The sequence below is a fragment of the Brassica oleracea genome, chromosome C4 (assembly GCF_000695525.1).
Source record: "Brassica oleracea var. oleracea cultivar TO1000 chromosome C4, BOL, whole genome shotgun sequence".
NCBI lineage: Eukaryota > Viridiplantae > Streptophyta > Magnoliopsida > Brassicales > Brassicaceae > Brassica > Brassica oleracea.
In genome coordinates this window covers 5,928,992-5,955,312 of record NC_027751.1, presented here as the reverse complement: position 1 = coordinate 5,955,312, position 26,321 = coordinate 5,928,992, and the positions used below count along the sequence as shown (strand labels likewise).

At 35.1% G+C, this 26,321-nt stretch overlaps 3 protein-coding genes across 4 annotated transcripts; 1 reads left to right on the top strand and 2 right to left on the bottom strand.

Moving 5' to 3' along the window:
- Positions 1-8,573: 8,573 nt before the first annotated feature.
- Positions 8,574-10,584, bottom strand: LOC106339772 (putative two-component response regulator ARR20). The gene is made up of 5 exons (XM_013778642.1): positions 10,007-10,584; positions 9,805-9,881; positions 9,645-9,681; positions 9,411-9,528; positions 8,574-9,314 (listed from the first exon to the last, which is right to left on the bottom strand). The coding sequence occupies exons 1-5, from the start codon at positions 10,281-10,283 to the stop codon at positions 8,771-8,773; spliced, it is 1,053 nt and encodes a 350-aa protein (XP_013634096.1). The 5' UTR covers positions 10,284-10,584; the 3' UTR covers positions 8,574-8,770.
- Positions 10,585-16,510: 5,926 nt separating this feature from the next.
- On the top strand, positions 16,511-20,590 carry LOC106342533 (ethylene-overproduction protein 1-like). Of its 2 annotated transcripts, XM_013781501.1 has the most exons (5): positions 16,511-16,777; positions 16,825-18,813; positions 19,261-19,552; positions 19,630-19,939; positions 20,008-20,590. In XM_013781501.1, the coding sequence occupies exons 2-5, from the start codon at positions 16,829-16,831 to the stop codon at positions 20,226-20,228; spliced, it is 2,808 nt and encodes a 935-aa protein (XP_013636955.1). In that variant the 5' UTR covers positions 16,511-16,777; positions 16,825-16,828; the 3' UTR covers positions 20,229-20,590. The 2 variants fall into 2 exon arrangements, with proteins under 2 accessions (XP_013636955.1, XP_013636954.1); XM_013781500.1 differs by having other exon boundaries at positions 16,511-18,813.
- Positions 20,591-22,089: 1,499 nt separating this feature from the next.
- On the bottom strand, positions 22,090-23,831 carry LOC106341185. The gene is made up of 7 exons (XM_013779996.1): positions 23,744-23,831; positions 23,583-23,654; positions 23,323-23,472; positions 23,010-23,174; positions 22,878-22,931; positions 22,621-22,767; positions 22,090-22,489 (listed from the first exon to the last, which is right to left on the bottom strand). Exons 1-7 carry the CDS (start codon positions 23,813-23,815, stop codon positions 22,130-22,132), a joined length of 1,020 nt encoding a protein of 339 aa, XP_013635450.1. The 5' UTR covers positions 23,816-23,831; the 3' UTR covers positions 22,090-22,129.
- Between the last annotated feature and the right edge of the window lie 2,490 nt (positions 23,832-26,321).

The following is a 26,321-nucleotide window of genomic DNA, read 5'->3' as shown; positions in this document are numbered from 1 at the left end:
TGTAACAACCATTTCTCGTTGTGGGTCTAACATACAAGATCATTTCAAACTAAATTGAAATCACTACAAAAAAACACAATTTTAGCGAGGAAAATTAACGAGGAAAAGTAATCCTCGTAATTTTACGACGACTTTACGAAGAACTTACGAGGAAATATAAAATCAGCGTTATTTCCTCGTAAAATAACGACGAAATCATTTCGTCGTAAAGTCGATGTAATATCACGTGACTTTTACGAGGAATTACGATTTCCTCGTAAACTCGACGTAAATGTAGCATGTACTTTACGAGGAAATATTTTACGTCTACTTAGCGAGGAAATTTTGAATCCACTAAATAACATGTTTTTCCTAACTAAATTGCGTCGTAAATTCGAAGGAAAATTGCAACTACCAGATTCAAAATTTTCCTATAAATATGGACATTTGAACATCATTTTAAACACACCAACAAGAAAAAAAAACGTGAAAAAAAATGTCGGGCTCCGGAAACATTTTTGAGTTGCAGAGGTGGATGTATATGCATAGAGATGCTAACGGGAGAGTGACGAAAGAATACTTTGCGGGGCTGGAGACTTTTATGCATCAAGCAGATTCCACACCGCTCGCCCAAGAAAGTGGTAAGATGTTCTGTCCTTGTCGGAAATGCAACAATTCGAAATTGGCAAATCGTGAAAATGTTGGGAAGCATTGAATAAATAGAGGTTTCACGCTAAATTAATATATCTGGTTTCAACATGGAGAAAGTTATAATTATGATCAAAATGAAGCTAGTGGTAGTAATAGCAATTTTCAGGAAGAACCGGTTGATCATTTGCATAATGAACATAGTTGCCTTCAGGAAGAGCATATGGTAGATTATGATAGGTTTCATGATATGGTAGCTGATGCATTCGTAGCTCATGATGAAGATGGAAAACCTAATATTGATGCAAAAAAGTTTTATGAAATGCTAAATGCAGCGAATCAGCCACTTTACAGTGGTTGTAGAGAATGTCTCTCTAAATTGTCGTTGGCTGCTAGAATGATGAATATTAAAATTGAACACAATCTACCTGAAAGTTGCATGAATGAATGGGCAGACTTGTTTAAAGAGTATTTGCTGGAAGACAATGTGTCTGCTGATTCTTATTATGAGATTCAGAAACTGGTTTATAGTCTTGGGTTGCCTTCGGAGATGCTAGATGTTTGCATCGACAACTGCATGATATACTGGGGAGAAGATGAGAAGTTAGAAGAATGTCGATTCTGCAAGAAGCCACGATTCAAGCCGCAAGGACGGGGACGTAATAGGGTAATGTACCAAAGGATGTGGTACCTACCAATTACAGAGAGGTTGAAAAGATTGTACCAATCAGAGCAGACTGCTGGAAAGATGAGATGGCATGCTGAGCATACTCAGACGGATGGTGAGATGACTCATCCATCAGATGCAAGAGCCTAGAAACATTTCAACAAAGTACATCCAGATTTCGCTAGCAATATCCGGAATGTGTATCTCGGATTATGCACAGATGGATTTAGTCCATTCGGAATGTAATATTCATTGTGGCCAGTCTTTCTTACGCCATACAATCTGCCACCGGAGATATGCATGCAAAGAGAGTTGCTATTCTTGACCATATTAATACCTGGTCCGAACCATCCAAAAAGGTCCCTGGATGTTTTCCTACAACCACTGATAAAAGAGTTGAAGGATTTGTGGTCAACAGGGGTGAGGACGTATGACTGTTCAACGAAGACGAATTTTACGATGCGAGCGATGCTTTTGTGGACCATAAGTGATTATCCAGACAACATCCCATAGGCAGGAAAGTCACTTATGGTCCACAAAAGCATAGCTCGCATCGTAAATGAAGAATGGTAGGAAGACAAGTTGGTTCAATTGTCACCGTCGATTTATGCCCATTGGCCATCTGTACCGAAGAAACAAGAATTTTTTTAGGCACAAAAGGGTTGGCAGAGACACTGCTCCTCCATATCTAACTGGAGAACAAATTGAAGCGCAAATCGACTACTACGGAGCTAACGAAACAGTTCGTTGTAGTGGTAATTGGCATGTCCCTCGTAATATGTCTGATTCTTACGGTGTTCATCACAACTGGCACAAGAAGAGTATATTTTGGGAGTTGCCATATTGGAAGGATCTTCTTCTGCGCCACAACCTCGATGTGATGCATATAGAGAAGAATTTCTTTGAGAACATCATGAATACAATATTGAATGTCCCAGGGAAGACAAAAGACAACATAAAATCGAGGTTGGACTTGTCGGATATTTGCTCAAGAAGTGAGTTACATATAAAAAACAAAGGACAAGTTCCCGTTCAGATATTCAGATGTCGGATATTTGCTCAAGAAGTGAGTTACATATAAAAAGCAAAAGTCGGTGTTGTTCAACTGGGTGGCATCAGAAGTGAAGTTCCCCGATGGGTATGTTTCAAATCTCTTTAGATGTGTTGAAAATGGTCAAAAGTTCTCCGGGATGACGAGTCATGAATGTCATGTCTTTATGCAACGACTACTTTCCTTTACATTTGCGGAGCTACTTCCAACAAACATACATGAAGCACTTGCATGTAGTATATTATAACTCATTAATTTTATAATGGCTTAGTTTGCAATAATATATGACTAATATAATGTGTTTAATTGTTTTTCGGATATACAAGGCATTGGAGCATTTTTCAAGGATCTGAGCACACGCACTCTTAAAGAAGAAGTCGTGGAACAGCTTTAGCAGAACATTCCCATCTTATTGTGCAACTTGGAGAAGATATTTTTTTACGTCATGGAGCATCTAGCTGTCCACCTCCCATATGAGGCATTGCTTCATGGACCTGTACATTACGGATGGATGTATCAGTATGAGCGAGCCATGAAATATTTTAAGGGAAAAGCAAAGAACCTCGCAAAAGTTGAAGGTTATATAATTGCTGGAAGTTTGACGGAAGAAACTTCTCACTTCACATCGTACTACTTTGGTTCAAAAGTACGTACCCGGAAAAGAGCTCCAAGAAGATATGATGATGGTGGTGTCGCGCCAACATATGCAGTTGCTGGTGTTCTAGACATCTTTAGCCAGATTGGACGACTCGGTGAGAAATTAAAAGAAGTTTGGTGGTCGAGTTCAGAAGACGCTCATAGTGCACACACCTATATTCTACTCAATTGCGAAGATCCATTGATGCGTTATTTTGAAAGGTAACATATATTGACACTTCGAAACACATATAAGTATAATTAATTGTATAATTGCGAGAGATTCATTCCTATAAAATGTGATTTTACAGCCTATTTGTTTCTCAAGTCGAAGAAACATTTCCTGGTATATCCACAAGTGACGTAGACAAAAGGAAAGATCAACACTTCATTAAGTGGTTGCGGAATCAGGTATTAACTCAAACTCTTTTTTCATACATGATCTGTATTTCATTAACATTTTCTTTATTTTTGCAGGTTGATTATGACGACGACGATGCAGATTATCCTAAGTGGTTACACGAAGTAATTCAATCTCCACTTGTAAAGGTCACCACATCACATATGTATTTCACACGAGGCTATACTTTTCACACATTTGAGTATGGTAGACAGCTGGCGACCAGTAACTATGGAATATGTGTGAAAGGGGAAACAGATTTCTACGGGATCTTGACGAAGATTATTGAAGTCGAATTTCCAGGGATACTGAAGCTGAAATGCGTCCTCTTCAAATGTGAATGGTTCGACCCCGTCGTCAACAGAGGTGTTCGGTCTAACAAATTCGGTGTAGTTGATGTCAACGGTGGACGAAGGTACAACAAATTCGAGCCTTTCATCTTAGCTTCACAATCAGACCAAGTTAGCTTCCTTCCATACCCTCGGATGAGAGAATCAAGAATAAATTGGTTGGCCGTGATCAAAGTTACACCACAAGGACGAATCATCAGTGGAGAAGAACCACCACTGCAAGAAGAACAGATAAATGAAGTCGAGGAACCTGAACAAGAAATTGATGACATCCTTCTCATTGATCCGCATAATCATGAGTACAGAGATCTTACCGACGATGCCACGGACGACGCTGTTGAAGACAAGTTTAATAAAAATGATGATGTTTCTAGTGATGACGAGAATGTCGATGTATCCGATTGATGTATTTGTTTTTAATAAGATTTATTTTCAGACTTAATGCATGTGAGGTACGAGAGTTTGTATTAGACTTTGGGGTTTGGAATGGAAATAATTTGACTTTGTGTAAGGTACGAGAGTTTGTATTAGAAATAAAAGATTGAGATTATAAGTTAAAGAATTGTGGTTTTAGAATTTGGGGTTTGGAATGGAAAGAATAGATTGAGGTTAAAGGGAAGATGGGTTTGAGGTTTGGAATATATGAAGTAGAATATAAGGAAGATGGGTATGGGGTTTCGGATTTTAGGGATTTAACCATAATCCTCGTAACTTCCTCGTAAGTTAACGATGAAATAACGACAAAAAGAACGCGGGACTCGTTAATTCCACGTAGGCACAATTCGTCGTAAAGACCTCGTAACCGGAAAACGCGGGCCTCGCTATTTCCTCATAAATAAAAACACGGGTCTCGCTATTTCCTCGTAAATGAACGACCAATAAAAAAGAAGAGAAAAAAAGAAAGAGAAGAAAGATACCGGAATCATAGGAAGGGAGAAACAAGGCGAGACCTACGTAAGTCTAGCCTTGTCTCCGCCCACATGTGTTCCCGTATCTTTCTCCCCTTTTTTTTTCAAATCTTTCTTATTTGAGAAGCAAACTGGTGAGTTATCTCTGATTTGAAAAGAAAATTAGTGAGTTTGTCTTTGATTTGAGAAGCAAACTCGTGTGTATTTATAGGAAATTTCAAAAGATTTTACGACGATTTAGCTTCGTCTCCTACCTCGTAAATCATCGGTATTTCCTCGTTAGCTAATGAGGACTTTACGACGAAACTTAAAATAATTATCTAATTTCTCCAATTCGTCGTAAAGACCTCGGAAAAGGAAAACACGGGCTTCGCTAATTCCTCGTTAGCCAACGACGAAATTACGAGGAAACGAAACGCAGGCCTCGCTAGTTCCACATAAGTTTACGAGGAAGTTACGAGGAAACGAAACACGGGCCTCCCTAATTCCACATAAGTTTACGAGGAAGCTACGAGGAAACGAAACACGGGCCTCGCTCATTCCACGTAAGTTTACGAGGAATTTACGACGACTACTAATTTCTTATATATTCACGCGAGCTTCGTCTCCCGTTTCCTCTCCACTTCCTCTCCCTTTCGTAGCTATGGTACTTTCTCTCTCTATTTCCTCTCTAATTTGTTTCGTTTAGGGTAGATTAGGTGGTTCGTGTAGGGAATTTAGATAGGTTTACTGATTAGTGTTGATTAGGTGGTTAATGTAGAGAATTTAGCTAGATTTATAGAATTTGTTAATTACTGTGGATGTTAATTTTAAATTTTTTTTTCAGACGATTCGAAAGAACAGACTTACTCCCCCATTACAGACAGATGTTCACTGAGCCTGGTAGTCATTTAGACCTGTCGTCTTCTTCAGCTCCCGGTTTTTCTTCAGCTCCCGGTTCTTCCGGTCAGGAGACTGTCCCCGAGACTCAGCCTTCTCAGAGAGTCTCTCGGTCGCATTCTTCTAGTGCACCATCTGTTCCTCCGATGGCTCCTCATGTGCCTCCTCCGATGGCTCCTCCGATGCCCGCCGAGATTCATCCCGATTTGATGGTGCCTCCGAGTGCTCCTTACTCGCAGTACACTGTCGAGGACATTCTCAGTCAGCCAGGCAGAGAAGGTTTACCAGTCATAAACCCCGACCGACCGGAGGGAACTTTGTGGTATGTTACATTAATTATTTTTTTTTTATTTTTTAAAAATTCTTTTATAACATTAATAAATAATTTATTCTTTAAATTTGTTTTTTTTTCAGGTTTAGGGTTGACGGATGTCTTACATTGGACATAACCGACACGATGAAAGGTTACTTCTCCATGCCACATCGGAACTGGAAAAAGACCCCGATCTACGTCAGAAAGACGTGGTTCAAAATTTACGCTGTAAGTTACTATTCATTAATTATATATACTTTAATTTTTTTATGATTTATATATTTTTAAAGAAAAACTTATTATGAATTAAAATTTATTTTTACACCAAAAATATCATTGGTCCATGGGGGTCACTGAGAGGGTGAGGAAAATGTTTTACGCGAAGGCGAAAGTTCGCTTGTTGGACACGATCTCCAACTGGAAGGGTGACTGGATCGTGAAGGGATATGAGCGTGGCAAACCCGCTGAGCTCACCACAGATGGGTGGGATGGCCTCATCCGTTATTGGCGGGATCCTGCGTCCATCAGAATCGCCCAGTCTTGCTCTGCCTCCCGTAACACGGTAGATGAGCACGGTCACGGGCCGATGCTTCACTCTACGGGCCAAAAACCCCACGCCGTTGTCCGTTTNTTAAATGTTTTTAGGCCAAAGAGACGGGACAACTCCCGTCTCTTATGAAACTTTACGAGAGGATTCACAAAAACTAGGCGGGCCAATTTCTAGATGGCAAGTCCGAGCAACTCTTCAACGACTTGGTTGCTCAGGTTGAGGACCGCCAGACCCAGCTGACCCAGCAGTCCACCGATGGATTACCCGTCACCTTATCCACACTTGAAGTGGATAAGATTTACGAGGAGGTAAATTTTTTCAAATTTTAATTTTTTTTATTATTCATTTAATTTAACTTTAAATTTTTACAAACAATATTTATTTTTTGTTTTTAAGGTTGTCCCTAAGAAAAAGGGACGTACGTTGGGGATTGGTTCTGGCAACGATGTTCCGAGAGCGACATCGTCTTATGGTCAGACACATGATGATGAAGTCATTCAGCTGCGTAGAGAGTCCGATGAGCTGCGTAGAAAGTCCGCTGAGCTGCATCATGAGTTGGCCTCGACGCAATCTGCGTTCATAGCTCGTGTGGGTGGACTCGAGGGCTTCTTGGACGTTGTAGCGGCCACAAATCCGGAATGGGAGTCCTTGTTGAGGAACTTGCGACGATAAAATCTCATTCCAGGCGAGTCATCATCCCACACACATGCCGAGGTGGATGTAGAGAGGACGAGTGATGAATTCTACCGGGCGATGAACGACTCTTAGTTTTTTTTTTGGTTTTTGTATTATAAATTCAAAACTTATTTATATATAAAATATTTTGGTATTGATTTTTTTTAGAATTTTAATTTTATTAATCAATTAAATAATTTTAATTGTTTTTAAATTATATTTTTATATTCTGTCAAATAAAACAAAGCAAATTCGTAGCTAATTTACGATTTCTTTACGGGGAAACTTAACGAGTATTTTACGAGAAAAACCTTACGAGGAAATGACGAGGAATAATAAACGAGTACTTTACGAGGAAATTGTTTCAAGTTATTTACGTGTTCTTTACGAGGAAATAATTTCGACATATTTACGTGTAATTTACGAAGGGCACCTTTCGAGATATTTACGAGGAAATGAAGCGACATCCTTACGTGGAATATTTACGTGGTCTTTACGACGAAATATTGTTCTTTGTCTTTACGACGAAATCATTTCCTAGCTAAGTTACGACGAATTGGCGAGGAAATATGCGTTACGACGAACGTTTAACGACGAAACGTATTTCCTCGTTAATTTCTCGTAAACCCGATTTTACGAGGAATTAGCGAGGAAAACCGCCGTCGTTAAATTTGTGTTTTCTTGTAGTGTTAACTTAAGTTATAAATAATAAAAAAATACTATTTATAAATTATATTATAGTCTTGAGGAATATAAATAATGATCTTAGGACTCTAATGATATTCATTGAGTTTAATAGAGAATCAATCTTTTAGAATATGAATGATATTGTTTATGTTTTTAATATTTTGTGGCAGATTAACTAATATATTTTATGTTTAGTTTACATGTGTTTTAAGATAATTAAAATTTATGGTCAAGATTCTTAAATGTACACATTAATTGATTCTTTCTGATTTTATAGGAAAGTAGTTATTATATCGATAATATATGAAGTGATTTAATAATGATGTCAATATTTTATTAAGAAATAAATGAAATATAACTTTCTAAATGATTCATTTTTTAAAATATCACACATGAATAGAACTTGTGAATTTTATTTTAGTAGAATAGAAATATAAACGCTAAAAGCCTTGTTTACAAAAAAAAAAAAAAATATAAACGCTAAAGGTAATATATATCGGATAGTAAACCGCCACCGTAAAGGTAAGCCGTAAACTACAACACACACAAAAATGAATTAAGAAATAAATATTTTACTTGTGTTGCAAAAAATGGAAGAAATATTTTACCTTGGTTTAAAATTTTAAGAGAAGGTGTGAAAATACTATAAACTATGAAGTGTTATTTGGATGATTAGGAAACTAAACATGTATAATATTTAATTAGGGAAAATTAGTGTGTTCTATGTATATATAATTAGTTTTTTTTTTGGTTAAGGGTGTATACAATTAGATAGCATGGGAAGCAGACGGACAAAGAATCGAATCACCATGCAGCTAGTAACATTTTTTTTAATATATATGTGATGATACAAATTGGTGGTATCAAACAAACTCAAAATGTTTATATATTCAGACCTTTTTGTTTCCTTTCTAATAATATTAAATAAAGTACATAAATACTTAACAATAAAGGCACTGATATTAAGATATTATTGGATAAGTACCTCAGGATCTCACTTAGAATTTGTCTCATTCTTACCTATAATTCATAGAGTCAGATCCAGAGTACTTGCCTGTCCAATCTTAACCGTCCGATCCTCTTCATCCGTCTTGATCACTCGGCTCTTTTTCCATGAACATAACGACAACGACAACGTTTGATCCGTTGTTGTTGCTGTTTCTGTCTCTTCCAAAGTTGTCTCCTCGGGTACTCTTACCTTAAGAGAGAGATCAAGATCGAGGCTGGTACTTGCGTTTCTTTTGCCCGTTGTCTTGTTGCAATAAACATGGTTGGTCCTCTCTTCAATACCGGTCTCGAACTTCTCAAACGTTCTTGAATGTCCTTGAATGCTGTTGAATGTGGCTAAATTTGTCCGTTCTTGATGGTTGTGTCTTAGCTTTGGTAAGTGATTAGAAACTGAAGAAGAGTAGGTGTTTGGGAAAGACCTGTTGTTAGTCCAATATTCACTTCCATGGATGTTATTGCTAACCGACGAGCCGCGAATTAAACAGGTTCTATCTATTAAACTCCGGTTTGTCTCATGGGAGCTAGAGTTCCACAATGAAGCATTTGAAAATCTACTTCCATATCTACACAAATAATTCAACAAAATGGAAGACTATTAATCGAGTATCAAGGTAAAGAGATCAAAATGAAAATAAAATGATGGGATACATAATATAAACCTGAATGGAGAATCGTGGCTATGATTAGTGTTATAGCCTCGGAACATCGGTAGCTGACTTAATTTATAAATATTCCGATCTGTGGAACTCTCGATGAAATGTCTGTTATCACCTATGGCTGCAAACAATTGATGGACACCTCTTAGTTAATAAGTATGAGGTAACAAATCAAAACCCTAATTTATTCACATATATGTTAATAACTAAATAAAACAAATACAAACAATCAAATACCTTGCCCTTGATCATCCATCTTCTTGCTCCGGTACATCTAAAATTCCCCAATATGCAATTTAGTGAGAAACTTTTATATAATTTTCTCAGATTCTTAGAAAAGAAAAAACCATAATAACTAAGCCCTTTGATAACTATGTATAAGTGTATATGGATGTACCTGTAGATGGCTCTTGACATGAGCAATACTGAGCCCTTTGATATTCATCATCTGTCGGACCAATTTTGGAGTTGCTCCTATATATACATAATCCAAAAAAAAATTATTTCATCAAGCAAGCAAAAGGTTACAAGAAATAACCAAGGAATTGCATAAGCTTTATATTTGGAAGAGTTGATGAAGAAAGTAGCTAGGGACGTACTTTCTTGACCTCCAAGTCTTTCGACAGCACGGACAAAGCGGAGATGAAGATCAGGAGTCCACCGGAGTCGAGGGACTTTAGATCTCACATAAGGCCTCACCTTCGTCTTCTTACCAACCTCAGCTTCTACTGTAGTATTGCTTGAAACCTTACTCTCTTCTCCTTCTCCTTCTCCTTCTCCTTCACCGTCTTCTTCTTCTTCTTCCTCCTCCTCCTCCTCCTCCTCCTCTTCCTCCCTGTCAGTAGTCTTCCCGCTTCCATCCATACTTGGGATCATTTTCTTTGTAAAGGGGCGGAGATATGGAGCCTTTAGACTTTGGATATAGGTTTTGGAAGAAGTGGATAGATCAATACTTTGGTTTGAGATGAAAGAGATAAAAGACAAGATGAATTGTGCTTGGTTCAAAGCATGGAGATTTGGTCTTTGTCTATGAGAAACCCTAGATCAATATACACTTCAGATTCCCTCCTCTCTCTCTCTCCTCCTCCCGGAGCATGTAGACAAACACTCACCTAAATCTTGTTGCAGATGCTAAAAAGTTTTTCTTTTCTGTTCCCAGCTAATTGATTTTGGCATTTTTCTCCTGTAGACAGCTCTATATATATATATATATATATTTGTAAAATGTTATATGCGATGTATGCATGCATAATGTTAGTATTTAGCATGCAGGGAGAAAACTATATATTTATTATTTAAAGTAGATAGATTGATATATTTACCTATAGCATGAAATACCAAAGAATTACAAGTAACGCTTATTTTTTTAGTATTGTGTCACCAGCAAGGATGAAAACTGATCCAAAAGATAGAAATTACGCTCGTTTGCTAATATTCTAAGTAGTCTAAATTACCCTTGATTCATCAAACTGGCCTTTCATTAGTATGATAGATATAAATAAAATTCATGTATCGGGACTAACACTATATCAAATGCATTAATTAGTATGAATGTATGATTAAGATATTATTTGCGTTTAGAAACAAACAAAACACCAAGAATCTAAAATATGTTGACACCTACAGAATCAATAGTTTAATGCAAAATAGAATTCACAAAATTAAAATATACCTAGAGTAGTTTTGTCGGAATTAGGATTTAAAGTTTAAACTTTCAAGAAATTGAATAAGACCTTTGTCAATTAATGTGCAAGTCATGGATGATCGAGATAAATAATTTTGTTCTTAAGATCTTTGATTTTGATTTTTTTTTTTACTTAATTCTCCTTTTACCCGTTTTTTTGTTTGCAACTTTATTTTCGATCCTTAATGTTTTAGAAGATTCAGTACGTGACATCAATAAATTTTATAGAAAAATATTCATTGTATATATGTACAAGAAATGCCTTTTGAAATTGGATTTTTTTTCAATTGGTTTGCAGTAATATAACGATCAATTGGTAGTCCAGAGAGTCAATACATTATCTGTTCTCATACACATTTTGAAGAGCAATTGGAATAACACAATTACCAGTGATAAACTCTAATAGAAACTTTTAAACCAAAAAAAACTTATGTGATATAACAAACTAAGTCCCACATTGGAGAATTAGACAAAGAGAGTCTAATATATAAAGAGATGTCCAACTCTAATAGTATGAGGCCTTTTGGGAAGGAAACCAAAAATAAAACCATGCAGGCTTGCCTAAGGCTCAAAGTGGGCAATATTGTACTAATCAGAGAATAAAGAGTTGGACACGGGATTCTGGAAGTCAGTTGTGGGACACGAGATGAATGTGATCCTTAGTTTGAAGGGGAGAATGTGATATAACAAACTAAGTCCCACATTGGAGGATTAGACAAAGAGAGTCTAATATATAAAGAGATTTCCAACTCTAATTGTTGGGATTGTGAAATCCCGTGTCCAACTCTTTATTCTCTGATTAGTACAATATTGTCCACTTTGGGCCTAAGGCAAACCTGCATGGTTTTATTTTTGGTTTTCTTCCCAAAAGGTCTCGTACTATTAGAGTTGGACAGCTCTTTATATATTAGACTCTCTTTGTCTAATTCTCCAATGTGGGACTTAGTTTGTTATATCACATTCTCCCCTTCAAACTAAGGATCACATTCATCTCGTGTCCCACAACTGACTTCCAGGATCTTTTGACTTGATTTCTGCCACACACACCTCTCAATCCTAACTCGATGGGTACCGTTCCTATTCGAAGGGTATTTTGGTCTTCTTGCAGATTTCTCGTCAACCGTTCTGATACCAATTAAAGTTGCACAAACACAAAGATTATAAGAACTTCTCTTCTTAGATTTAGAAACTAGCTCCTCGAGTTAATTGGAATTATCCAACAGTTAACACATGAATAAATAATGGTACGTAGAAATATTTTCACAACAAAAAATTGGATATATTTTCACAAAACACATTGATGAGACGATGGGATTTAGGGTTTTGCATGGCATTTAATGCTAACGGCAAAAGACAAACGAGAGTGGTAGATAGACAAATAAATTAGATTACAAGGCGTGTGACTGCTCAGCTGTCCCTGATGTAGACTCCATCACACAAATATTTCGTCTTCTTTTCTTTTCCAACGGGAATCACGGGATATTATTGCTCCTCTCTTACACAAAATTATATCTCCCTACCTCATATTCATTTTATAGATTCGTAACAAAACTTTAATTTATGTAACCAAGAAACTAAATTAGTGGTCCTTGCTTGGTTTGCGATACACATCCGACCCCCGTGAAACGATGAATAGCGTTGTTAGTTGAGCCGTTTTTAACATCTTTTTAAAAGCTTGTTCTACAAACTTTTTAACCATGTTATACAGAGGTTGAAACGTTTGGAACAATTTTTCTTTTACATACGGTTCCATTAATATCATTTAGATCCATATACGAAGTCCGATTGCAATTACAGGAGAACCTGGTAACTCACATGATTAATCAGTACTCTTTTTTGCCACAAAATAGTGAATATGTCGACGAAAGTTATAACTGTTTATATAGTCAATTTCAATCAATTTTTGGTGTATCCTAAAATTAAGTTTGGTTCCAAATGAGTATATGTTGTATCATAGATAACAAAAAAAAAATCTCCAATAAAATAACACCACGGAATGTAAAATTCTTCAAAATTAACATGTGAACCAAAAGAAAGTTGTTGAGGAGAGGGAAGAAAAGAATGGAGGAAACTGTAAGCCTTGATGAAGATGAAAAAGAAGAACTTTTTCATTCCCCCCACGTGTAGAGAGGCTTCCCATCGATCATTCACAAGCTTCTTGTCACCAAGCCTTTTTCTCTTCATTTATTTGCATATGTCTCCATCTGCTGCTTCTACACGTCTACACATATGTTTCGGTATCCATATATCTTTTCTATTTGTAGGCACATCTAGATTACTAGATTTAGGCTTGTACATGCATACAATGCTAATTTCATTTATGAGCATATCTGGAGTTTCGATGCATCAGCGTCAAATCATTTTGCATTTTCGACTTTCAGCAATGTGGGCATCTATAATTGAATCGATTTGACGATGTCTTAATCGGTTTAATCGGACCATTGAAGAAAAAATTGTTTAGCTGATGTTTCCATGTGTTTTAAAAAAACGGTCTGAAACGACTACTCATAACGAAGATCTTTATGGACATATATTCCTAAATTCCAGAGAAGTGTATTTTGTCATTAGGCAGAATTAGGCGGTTCTAAACAAAGTACGCAGTTTCAGGCGGGTTTAAACAATTTTACAAAATTGTTAATTAATTATTATTTCATTTTAGTTTTTAGTTTGTTTGTTTGGCTGCAGTTTTCCAAAATTTAGTTTCATAAGATCAAGTTACATTAATGATTTTAACTTCATATGTATATGGTTATACAAGTTCATAGGTTGGTGTATATGAATCTGATGATAACTAATGAATTCTAATTTTCATTTATTTTTTAAGTTTTGACATCCATTTATTTTAATTTGTTAATTTTAAATTTTAAACTTTTTGATATATTTATGAGAGAATATCCATAAAAATTAGGTGTGTCTTGACGAGATTCTTATACACCCGGCCTGTGAACTATGAAGTCAACCTGTACGTAAGAGTTAATTTTTACTCCTACAAATACGGATCCAACATTATCTTCAGTAGTTACAACTTGCAAGTATGTCTGTTTCTTTGCTCATTTCCAAACCCATAATTAAACAAAAATACATATTCGGATCATATTATACACACATATCAGTATCATCTCAAATCTCACTGGCAGATTCTCTCTCATATTTGTGTATAGAATATATATTACAAGATGTTTATTTTAATACAAAACATGTGAATGTGCGGAATCCAAAGTTAAAAATAAAAAAATATTGTTTTCGGACAAATCTAGGTATAAAATATTAGTAGGCATGTTAAAATCATATGTATCACCATATTATGAAGCTCACACACTTCAATGTAACTGCAGTATCTTATATATCGTTAGAGCCTTTGTAAAATTTAATAGTTTTGATTGGTATGTTAGTTGGACAATAGAATAATGAAAAAAACAGATGAAAAAAAATTTAGAAAAAAATGAACAGAATAAAGTTTTCTAAAATAAAAATACAATATTGAAAAGTTATTTGTAATAGATTAATCACTTTTTTGTAGTTACAATTTTAGTACTCTCATAAGATATAGTGTAAAAAAAAACTAAATGTGGAAATACATATTTTTGATAAATGTTATGAGTTTGAATAATATGTCAGCCGAATAATGTAATATGAGAATAAAACAACGACCGAATGCTGAAAATAATTCTATCGATAAAGTTTCGTGAAATAATTATAAAATACACAAAAGCTAATTTTAGTAACAATATCTCATTTTCTAATTATTGTTCTAACGTGCTCATAGTATATACAATTTTTTCCGTAATTTGTGCATCCTCGATGAATGCCGTAATGGTAAAAAATGGCAGGAAGGTAAAAAAAAAATTAGTTTTTTTTGTTTCTTGTATAAACCAGATGCATATATTAATTTACATATGGATAAAGCAATGACTAAAAAACTATCGTTTGAATATGGTTATATTATATATGTAAGTTGGACGCGAGACGATGACCCTTTCAATTTTCAAAAGTTAATCAACGTGTACTGAGATTCGAATGCTAAATTGATAAAGAATGTATCTATTGGGTAGCTGAAAATTATTCTGATAGCGATCTCAGTTCCCTACCAAACCGAAAATCAATATGGAAAAATACATTGTTTATGTGACATGTTTGAAGAAAATTGCATTTCTATATTCTCATCTGAGTATGAAATTCTTTTACTCTTGTCACATACGTTCATGATGTTTACATTTCACCGGTCTAATTACGTCTCCGTATCGTTTTATTCTTATAATCCTTCCAATTTTAATTATTACAAAACTATCTTGTAGTATCCCATGAAATAATATAAACATAGTGTATCAATATTGAAAGCCTCAGTCTAAACTCTATGAAATGGTGCGAGTCATGTGATCCAAATTAGAAACTAGAAATTTTGTTGTCAGTGCAGCCTACAAACTTTTTAACATAAAAGAACATTAGTTAAAGCATTGTACAAGATGGATCTGTAGACAACTGATATCCTAGTTGTTTGTAGTGACTGTTTTTTTATATAAAGCAAATAGTGAATAGTAAAGTTTCGCTTAAGCCCATTGAGTCTTAAATATAGTATACAAAAAGTAAATAGTGAACTTCATGTTTTTGTTTTTGTTTCAGATTTTATTTAATGTTTGAAGACTTGGCTGAGAGTCGTGTTGAGCTGTAGCAACAGAGAAGGGCTAGTGTCTAAGGTTGCAGAGTCGATGAATAAATACATCGAAAGCAAAAGCTGTGAGAGCTGAAATCATGATAATAGGTGGAAGAACCAGGTGTGCCTTTGTTCGTTCAAGTTGTACATGGGAATGAAGGATTGGCTAGCCTAAAAAACCATTGAAGTGAATGTCATCATCATAGAAGACCGTTGTTGACCAAACAGCAATGATGGTATTCTGGATACTTTGTACATCTCTAATTCTCCTAATCAATCAGAAAAAGATTAGATGTGTAAATGTAGAAAACAATCTCTTTATTTTCTTCCTCCGAAGACCCAATCATCTTGTTAAAGCTTTCTTCACTTGGGTCCAATTGAGGCCCAAATCCATTATTTTTCTTTCCAGAGAGATTCCATGTAATCTCTCCCCTATTCTAGATCAACATCTCTTTTAACAAGCAAGCATCTATGGTCAGTCAAAACAAAACAAGATTCCGCACCCTGGTCTTTATTTCCAGCTATAAACCAATCAGAGTATCACACAACGGGAAATAAAAAGACAAGCCCCCAAATGAACAAGACACCAACAACACACGTAATAACTACAGAACATATGAAAACAGAAAAAGAAAAAGAAAAAGAAAAACAAGAAACCAAAAGCTAGAGAGAGAGGAGGAAGATCATTCTTTTCCTCCAATAACCTAGACACCAACAACACACGTAATAACTACAGAACATATGAAAACAGAAAAAGAAAAAGAAAAAGAAAAACAAGAAACCAAAAGCTAGAGAGAGAGGAGGAAGATCATTCTTTTCCTCCAATAACCTCCTCTCTACTTTTACGGGGAGAAAAAAAAAAAAAAAAAAAAAAAAACTAGTCGGGAATCAACGAAACAAGAATATCGAAACTGATGAAAGTTAGACTTGCCAAAAAACACGTTTTCCGATTAACAAAAAGAATCACAATTAAGCAAAATCGTGAGGAGGGGGAAGTGGTTTCCGGTTAAGATCTCTGATTTTCCGGTTAACCCCATCGAATCGAATCAAAAACTCTCGAAAGTGTTCATCTTTACGAGCGAAACGATGCAGCCTAATCTCTTCACAACGATGCGAAGTCTGAAGCTTATCGAAGGATGCAAAGCCACGCAGGTCTACGCTCTCAACAACAACCCTTCTTCCTCTCCTCCTCCGTCCACCGGCCTCCGTGAAAAGGTATTACAGCATCTCCAAGACCACCTTCGCGTAAACTCAATCCGATCCAAATCCTCCCGTACTCACCAAAACGCCGCCGTTTCGTTAGACTCTCTCCTCCCTCACGGCCTCCCCGTCTCCGATCTCCTCGAGCCTCACATCGATCCTTCCCTCAAATTCGTCGATTCGATCGAGAAGCTCGCTGGAGTCCACCGTCGGATAGAGAACTCCTCGCAGCTCGAAAAGTCCGAAGCTTTCTTAGAGCAATGCGCGATCTTCCGAGGCTTAACCGATCCGAAGCTTTTCCGGCGGAGTCTCCGGTCAGCTCGGCAGCACGCCGTCAACGTCCACGCAAAAGTGGTTTTATCCTCTTGGCTTAGGTACGAGAGGAGGGAAGATGAGCTTATTGGCACCACCTCGATGGATTGCTGCGGAAGAAATCTCGAATGCCCTAATGCGTCTCTCGTCTCCGGGTACCACCCGGAGTCCGTTTACGATCGTTGCCTCTGTTCGAGAGTTGAAACCAACGGTGGAGATTGTGTTTCGGAATGTTCGACGTCTGAGGTGGATTACGATATATCCTTTTGCATAGGTGATGAGGAGGTTCGTTGCGTGAGGTACAAGATTGCTTCCTTGTCTAGACCCTTTAAGGCGATGCTGTACGGTGGGTTTAGAGAGATGAGACTAAGCGCGATTAACTTCACAAATAACGGAGTCTCAGCGGAAGGGATGAGAGCTGCTGAGGCTTTCAGTAGAGTTGGTAAAGTTGAGATGTTTCCTATTAATATAGTCTTGGAGCTTCTCACGTTGGCGAATAGGTTCTGCTGCGACGAGTTGAAAGCAGCTTGCGATTCGTATTTGTCACGTCTTGTTAAGGACCTTGATGGTGCGTTGTCGTTGATTGAGTATGGATTGGAGGAGGCTGCGTACCTTCTGGTGGCGGCTTGTGTTCAGGTGTTCCTCAGAGAGTTGCCTAGCTTGATGCGTAACCCTAACGTTGTGAAGATTTTTTGCAGCGTTGAGGGACGTGAGAGGCTGGGTTTGGTTGGGCACGGTTCGTTTGTGTTGTATCTTTTCTTGAGCCAGATCGCTATGGAGGATGATATGAAATCGAACACAACGGTAATGTTGTTAGAATGTTTAGTTGAGTATGCGGTTGAGGCGTGGCAGAAGCAGCTCGCTTGTCACCAGTTAGGTGCTGTGATGCTCGAGAGGAAAGAGTATAAAGACGCGGAGAGATGGTTTAGCTCCGCGGTCGAGGCCGGTCATGTCTACTCTCTCGTTGGTGTAGCGAGATCTAAGTTTAAGCGCGGACATCGCTACTCGGCTTATAAGATCATGAACTCGCTGATCTCGGATTGTTCAGCTGCTACTGGATGGATGCACCAGGAGAGGTCCTTGTACTGCAGCGGTAAAGAGAAGCTGCTGGATTTGGACATGGCCACTGATTTGGATCCAACATTGACTTTCCCTTACAAATTCAGGGCAGTGTCATTGGCCGAGGAGAGTCAGTTCGGTGCTGCGGTCGCGGAGCTGAACAAGATCATGGGGTTTAAGGTCTCTCCTGACTGCTTGGAGATGCGAGCGTGGATTTCTATAGCTATGGAGGACTATGAGGGTGCTTTGAAAGATATAAGAGCGCTTTTGACGTTGGAGCCGAACTTCTTGATGTTTAACAAGAAGATTCATGGTGATCATATGGTGGAGCTTCTCCGCCCGCTGGTACAGCAATGGAACCAGGCTGATTGCTGGATGCAGCTATATGATCGTTGGTCATCTGTTGATGATATTGGTTCTCTAGCTGTTGTTCATCATATGTTGGCTAATGATCCGGGGAAGAGTCTTCTGCGTTTCAGACAGTCTCTTCTTCTCTTAAGGTACATCCTTTGTTTGAGAAGCTTAGGTTTACCAATGTTCAAGAAATAACTAGACGCTTTGTAGAGAACTAGTGACTGGGTGGATTATTCGAAGGTTAATGAATTATTGATTTATTATATATGTATATATATTTAACATTTATATAAGATATTTTAATTTTTGGGTTTAATTATAAAATTATTTTGATGAATTATGAAAATTAGATATACAAAACAAAAAAAATTAGACAATTTTGTGGATCTATACTAACATTATTACTTACTTCAAAAGATTTAAACTAATATAAATTGATATAAAACGATTAAATTGATTTAGAATGGTTTAAACCGATTTGAGTTGTATAAATCCAATTTTTTTTTCAAGTTTACCATTTTTAGAACCATGAGGTTTACCATTCAAGGTGGTTCCAGTCAGATAGTTGATGATGTGTTGGTTTGATGTTTCAGGTTAAATTGTCAAAAGGCAGCAATGCGTAGCCTTAGGCTAGCTCGAAACCATTCAAAGTCAGAGCACGAGCGACTCGTGTATGAAGGATGGATACTGTATGACACAGGACACCGTGAAGAAGCACTTGCCAAGGCCGAGGAATCTATTTCCATACAAAGATCCTTCGAAGCATATTTCCTCAAAGCTTATGCTCTTGCAGACTCCGCGCTCGACCCTGAGTCCTCAAAGTACGTGATCCAGCTCCTTGAAGAAGCACTTCGTTGTCCATCAGATGGTCTTCGTAAGGGCCAAGTAAGTGAAAGAAACTGTTTCGGTTCATTAAAATTACACTTTTATCATTTAACAGTTTGTTGTATTTTTTTTTGCAGGCTTTGAACAACTTGGGAAGTGTGTATGTGGACTGTGATAAGCTGGATCTTGCAGCTGATTGCTACACTAACGCGCTAAACATCAAGCACACACGTGCTCACCAAGGGCTAGCTCGTGTTTACCATCTGAAACACCAAAGGAAATGGGCGTACGATGAGATGACGAAGCTGATAGAGAAAGCTCGGAACAATGCATCTGCCTTTGAGAAGCGGTCAGAGTATTGTGACCGAGAGATGGCACAGAGCGACCTAGGGATGGCCACACTGCTAGATCCTCTGAGAACTTACCCGTACAGATACAGAGCCGCAGGTGCGCTAAGTTCCACAGTCCTTCCTTGTTTCTTATTTCTGTTTTTCTAATGAAACCTGTGTTTACAGTTCTAATGGATGACCATAAAGAAACCGAAGCCATTGAGGAGCTGTCGAGAGCCTTAGCCTTTAAACCTGACCTTCAACTGTTACATCTACGGGCAGCATTCTGTGATTCAATGGGTAAATCCGCAGAGGCTATCAGAGACTGTGAAGCTGCTCTGAGTCTTGATCCCAACCACACAGATACCATCGACCTCTATAACAAAACACGCGAACCACAACCATAGACAAACTAATGTGCAATCTTATTTATCTCCTGAACTACGGCAAGAGCTTCTTCCCTCTGAAACAACAGATGCACTATGCTTATAAAGCCGTTTCATACCCATTCTGAACACTCCAATGGAAAACTAAAGCTTGGTTCTTTTGTAATCAAGAAGTTTTGATAGAAGGGAACTATATACTGGGAACAAACCAAAGGAGCAGTGACATAGATTGTAAATATAAACTTTATATTTTTGTGGTTTTGTGATTGATTCTGGTTTGTTGACCGGATAAGATATATATATATATATATATATATATAGTGCATAGTGTTTTCTGGACAAAGGGAGAAATGAAAAAGAAAAATTATTGTTGTCTTGTTCTTCTTAAAGGTGTTTCACTTTGTGATGTTCTTCTTTATGATGCTTCTTATTTGTCTGTCCTCTTATATATTTTCTTTTTTTGCTAAATACCATTCTTCTTATATTTATTTAATGTGCAAGTGTATGTTTAACTTCAGTTTTCTATGTTTGTTTTGTATTGACCAATGTTTTAAAAATCAGTTTCCTAGTGAACAAAAAAAAAAACAGTTTCCTTTGACACCAAAATACTTTCATGCTTCAATGTCGTTTCATATCCGTACCGGAACATTCCAATAGGAAACTAAAGCTTGGTTCTTTTATAATCAAGAAGTTTTGATAGGAAATGTGAACTAACCAAAGGAGCAGCAACATAAAATTGTAAATATAAACTTTATACTTTGTTTTTTATTCTGATTTGATGATTGCATAAGGTTAATACTTAATCTATACTATTATTTGGGAAGTAAATTTTTACAACGGAGCTATCATGTTGAAAGTTAGAGCGGTCAATATCTATACTACCCTTAATGAATTTAATATATAATTTATTACATAATCAAAAACGAATCTATACTATTATTTGTGAAGTAAAATTTAACAACGTAGCTCTCACGTTGAAAGTTAGAGTGATCAAACATGATGATACCCTTAATGAATTTTATATATAATTAATTATTTAATCAAATACGATTTTATTAATAATATTAATTTTTATTAAAAATAAGATAATTCTTATATATTGTGTTGTTATCTTAAAGCATATTTTTCAATTATAAAAGTTAAAAATAAGATATAAAAACAATTTAAAATAATTAAGTGGTTAAAGTCAATATAAACCTTAATGAGTTATATATAATTAATTATATAATTAAAAACAAATTTTTATTAATAATATAAGAATTTTTTAAATAAGATAATTCTTACATATTGTGTTGTTATCTTAGAATTTTTATTAATAATATTAGAATTTTTAAATAAGATAATTCTGATATATTGTGTTGTTATCTTAAAGTTAATTTTTTTTTTCAATTATAAAAGTTAGAAAATATCATATAAACAATTTATAATTAAATATTAATCAACTAAAAACATTTTGTATAAAGATATCTCCTAAAATATTTCTAATATTTGAATGTAAAATTTCAACCCAATAATAAATAAATATATATATATATATAATTTGATGTTTAATTTAATTTTTTGAAAACAAAAATAATAAATTATCATGCTAGTTTCTAAATTAATAAAATATAATGTAAAACGATTAACCCAGCACTATCGGGCAAAACACCTAGTATACAGTTACTGCATAGTATTTTCTAGACAAAGGGAAAACTAAATAAGATTGTTTTGTCCATTTCTTTTTTTTTGTTATTTATGTTTCATTTGTGATGCTTCTTCATCTTTTAAGTGCAATTATATCTGTAACTTCAATATTCTCATGTTTGTTTTGTACTGACTCTCATTTAAAACAAGAAACATAAAAGTGATTTGTAGTATTGAAAACAGTTCATATTTCTTTTGTAAATTTGATAGTCTTGGTCAGAACATATATAAAATAATCAAACACCACATCTTCCACCTGGTCCTCCAAAAGAAAAGGACTTTCCAGTCTCATTGGTGTAATCCCGACTTATTAGTGTAAAACACTTAGAATCTGCAACCCCCATTTGTGTTTCAGCTTCGATGCTCTGATACTTATCATTCGTAAGTTTCACATGAAGAAAACTCGAACTCCTTTCATAGTCATAGATCGGAACATGACCATTTCCCATTGGAGGACTAATCCCATCTGGAGATATAAATGTGTTTCCTCCAAAACGCACCCGAGAAGCTCCTTTGTTCAAGTGTGTAAATAGCTCTCCGGGCCAATATCCAATTATTTCGTCGTCTACTGTCAGTGCCCAGTTTCCAAAAAAGCCCTACATAAAATATTGAAGCAAAAAGAAAAACAGTTAAGAAATACTTGGTAGAAACTATATACACTATACTCCCATTCCCAAAACTAATGTCAAATAAGATGCATATAGAAGATTGTCAATAAATTGTTTACCTGAACAACTTGTGGTGTGAAAGTTACTGGCTTGTCACCATACACAGAGGATTGTTTAAAAATGCTTCCAATCGAGGGTTTTCGAGTAATAATAATAAATCCAGGACATTCTGTATTATAGCATCCAGTTTTCTTATAGCCATCTCCCTAATAAATGAAAGACAGATTGATACAATATATTATCCGTATTAGTATTATGTAGAATAAAAAGTATGGTTAGATACAAACATAACTAAGAAAAGTACTAGTTTACTCACGGTCCAATATATAGTCAATCGTGTAGCACTGTCTCCATACACTCTTGGATGTACCTACGCAAAATATGGGATGGGATGTGCCGTCTTGGTTCCACTGCATGTGTATTATGTATAAAGTTTATAAAGACGTACCGCCCAGCCAACTTGTATGCTGTTGAGTTCGGCAATAGGTCCATTCTCTAACCAAATTTGACTTTTACTGTATTGGTTATTTTGTAAAGTTAGGTTATGAATACTTATATCAGCTTGTGCTCCTCGATAGATGGTTTCAAACGAAGATGCATCCATAAACGCAAACTGTACAAGAATGTATAAACGTCACGTCTTGCAAGTTTCATAACACACTGAATAGTTTGAATTATTATTTTTTATAAGGAATGAATATATACTCATTTTCAAAAAAGAGGATGAATATATACTATAAAACAGGAAAAGAAGGATATACATGGTGGCCGAATTGATAGATTGTGTCGAGATGAAGGCTCTCAGTTTCACTTCTTTGTCTTAAGTTTGCCACGGTTCCTTTTGGACAACTTTGATCATTTGTTTTATATTTATTTTTTCTATCAAAACTTTCATTCGAAGTGAATTTTTCCTGAAACATAACAGATGATAACACGATTAATTTAGAGAAAAATATAGGTCAAATATTTCTAACTTGTCCAATTTATTTCATATTTTATTAAAGCAATGTCACTATCATACCGGAATCTTGTGGTGTTTCAACAATGGATGTTGAAAAGCGGGTTGTTTGTATATATCAACACAATCGAACTCCTGTAAAATTGATGAATACAAAAAAAAAAAAAACTTTAAAGATCAAGTGCTAAGAAATGGAAAACAAAGTAGAAGTCGTAAACTCTAACATCAATGTTTCCTAGGGTCATATGCGTGAGAACCACATAAGAAAATATAACCAGCATTTGACGTGTATCCATTTTTAAATTTTACTTCTATTTCTCCATCGATATTTATCGGTATATATAATCAGTCGGAGTCAACTACTAATCAATTCGTTGATATCCATATTAATTCACCTTTTATCTCTTACCAGAAGTGTGACGTACAAACTCTTATTTAGATTTTCTTACTAGATTTGTTGAATTATTTTTTGGTCAACTCTTATCCGTTTCCGTAATTATCAGTAAATGGATAACACTAGTTTAAGGTCCAGATCAAAAGAATGAATGGAATGGTCAAGTCTTATTCATTTCTTAGATTTGATACTATTTATAAATAATATTTTTTCTTTAATTTTTCTTCTCATTCCTTTTAGTTTAAGGAAGCACAGAATAAAACTATTTCTTATCAAATCCGGGATGGAATAATAAAGAACAAGTTTTCTATTATTTTACTTTTTTCGTTACTTTCATTCTTATTCCTATCATACTATCTACGTATTTTTTTTTGTGTTTTGTCTTCATTTTCTTTTGTTTTTGTTTTGACTTAATAAGTACTTTTACTCAAATCTATGGAAAGTAGAGAGAAAACATGAGGATGAGAGTTTTGTTACTATTTATTGTGTTAATTTTGTCACTTTACAAATGAGAGTATACATTTATATGAACATAATCTATACTAATAAAAGAAAAATAGTCCAAAAAAATCTACCAATGAAATGTTACTGCACTCTTTCTTTTTATTACTTTTTTAGTCTTTCCCTGTATATTATAACAGCCTGTGCCAAATATTTCACCTTATATATGTATCCGGTTTCTACTCTAACTATAAATTGGTTACATTATTATATAATTGAACCATTTAAATCTATTAGTAAACCATCGTACCAAAACAACCCTAATATCAACTCGTTGTTATATCTTATATAAGCGCATGTCTCACAAATCTCACGAACATCGCATGTCTCACGAATCTCACGAAAATAAAACCTATCCAGAAAGACAAAACAATTAAAAATTGCCAAAGTGGTTCCTGCACCCTGTTTTATGAAGTCATTGCAATACACATGGCCAACTCATGAAAAGGAAAGTTCAGGTTTCAACACCGCATTGAATTCTTTTAACCAAATCATCATATTATTTTCTGAAGGAGTTAGGCACATGACATAATGTGACATCTTGAGAGCATAAAAAAAGCATAATTCTTATGTTTTCATGTACGTGGCTTTTACATATTTTTTATAGTCTACTTTAATTATATCTTCAAAATCTTATTATGGTTTCAAATATGTTTCAGAGATCCACAATAAAAAAAAATATTTTTCAAAGACCGGAAAACATTTTGTCAATCTCTTTGATGATCAAGATAAATCTAAGTTTTTGGTATGGATGGAAAATAACAAGTTACATCATGAAATAGAAGATTTTGGGAATCCAGATTGCTATGCCAAAAGTAATTTTCTTTGGAATCCAAAATCTAAAATGTGGAAACCAAAATTTGAGATTTGAAGCATATTATCAATGTACTCTTTATTTGTTTTCTTATTCAGTTTTTTTTTTGAATTATATATTTATCAATCAATAATAAAAGCATTTGGTTATTGGCATCAATCAATATCAATAATAAAGGCAGTTTCATGATAAAAAATATCAATAATAATAATAATAAAGTCAATATTGATTCGCCTCAAAAGGATTGTAAAAGAAATATGGACATATAATCATCAATACTATTAAAACATGATAACGTTTTATCTATTTGCAAATAGTCTAGGTTGGACCAATACATTAATTTAACTTCCTATTATTTCTTCTCCAACTAATTTAGTTATTATTAAATATACTACAGATTTTTTCTCCACTTCGCGCGGATTGTGAATTTTGAAATATTTACCATTTTTACTTATATATAAATTGTTGCATTTATATTTTATTTAATTTTAAATTTAGTATAGTCAATTTAGAGCTATATCATTTTATTGTTTGACTAAATGACAATCAAATACATAACACTACAAGAAAACAGCGGCATACTGAGGGAAAAAATCGTCGGTATGTCGTCGGAATAACGCTATTCCGACGACATACCGATGAAAAAAGTCCTCGGAAATAACTCCTCGGAAATTCATCTTTCCTCGGAAATCCCTCGGAAATTTGCGACGGAATTCCGAGGAAATGAATTTCCTCGGAATATTCCGAGGACTTTTTTCGTCGGAAATTCCTCCGAATATTCCGAGGAATATGTCGTCGGAATATTCCGAGGGATACACTTCCTCGGAATATTTCTAAAATTCAAAAAAAATATTATAAATTTATTTTTTTAAATTGAAATTCAAAAATATAAAATTAAAATTGAAATAGAAAACATATTTAAAATACAAAAAAATAATAAAATAGTTTTTATAAATAAAAAAATGTTTTATAAATACAAAATTAGTTTTAATAAATATAAATATTTTTATAGATATGAAATCATCTTTTTATAAATACAAAATAGTATTTATAAATACAAAAAATAATAAAATAGTGTTTATAAATAAAAAAA

Excerpts from the sequence above, each read along its gene's own strand:
- LOC106339772 (XM_013778642.1), bottom strand. The coding sequence starts at position 10,283 with ATGATCCCAAGTATGGATGGAAGCGGGAAGACTACTGACAGGGAGGAA. Across the intron at positions 9,882-10,006 it reads AAGACTTGGAGGTCAAGAAA|GAGCAACTCCAAAATTGGTC; the intron begins GTACGTCCCTAG and ends ATGTATATATAG. Across the intron at positions 9,315-9,410 it reads AGCCACGATTCTCCATTCAG|ATATGGAAGTAGATTTTCAA; the intron begins GTTTATATTATG and ends TTATTTGTGTAG.
- LOC106342533 (XM_013781501.1), top strand. The coding sequence starts at position 16,829 with ATGCAGCCTAATCTCTTCACAACGATGCGAAGTCTGAAGCTTATCGAA. Across the intron at positions 19,553-19,629 it reads ATGGTCTTCGTAAGGGCCAA|GCTTTGAACAACTTGGGAAG; the intron begins GTAAGTGAAAGA and ends TTTTTTTTGCAG. Across the intron at positions 19,940-20,007 it reads GTACAGATACAGAGCCGCAG|TTCTAATGGATGACCATAAA; the intron begins GTGCGCTAAGTT and ends CTGTGTTTACAG.
- LOC106341185 (XM_013779996.1), bottom strand. The coding sequence starts at position 23,815 with ATGGATACACGTCAAATGCTGGTTATATTTTCTTATGTGGTTCTCACG. Across the intron at positions 23,655-23,743 it reads TGACCCTAGGAAACATTGAT|GAGTTCGATTGTGTTGATAT; the intron begins GTTAGAGTTTAC and ends TCAATTTTACAG. Across the intron at positions 23,473-23,582 it reads TGAAACACCACAAGATTCCG|GAAAAATTCACTTCGAATGA; the intron begins GTATGATAGTGA and ends GTTATGTTTCAG.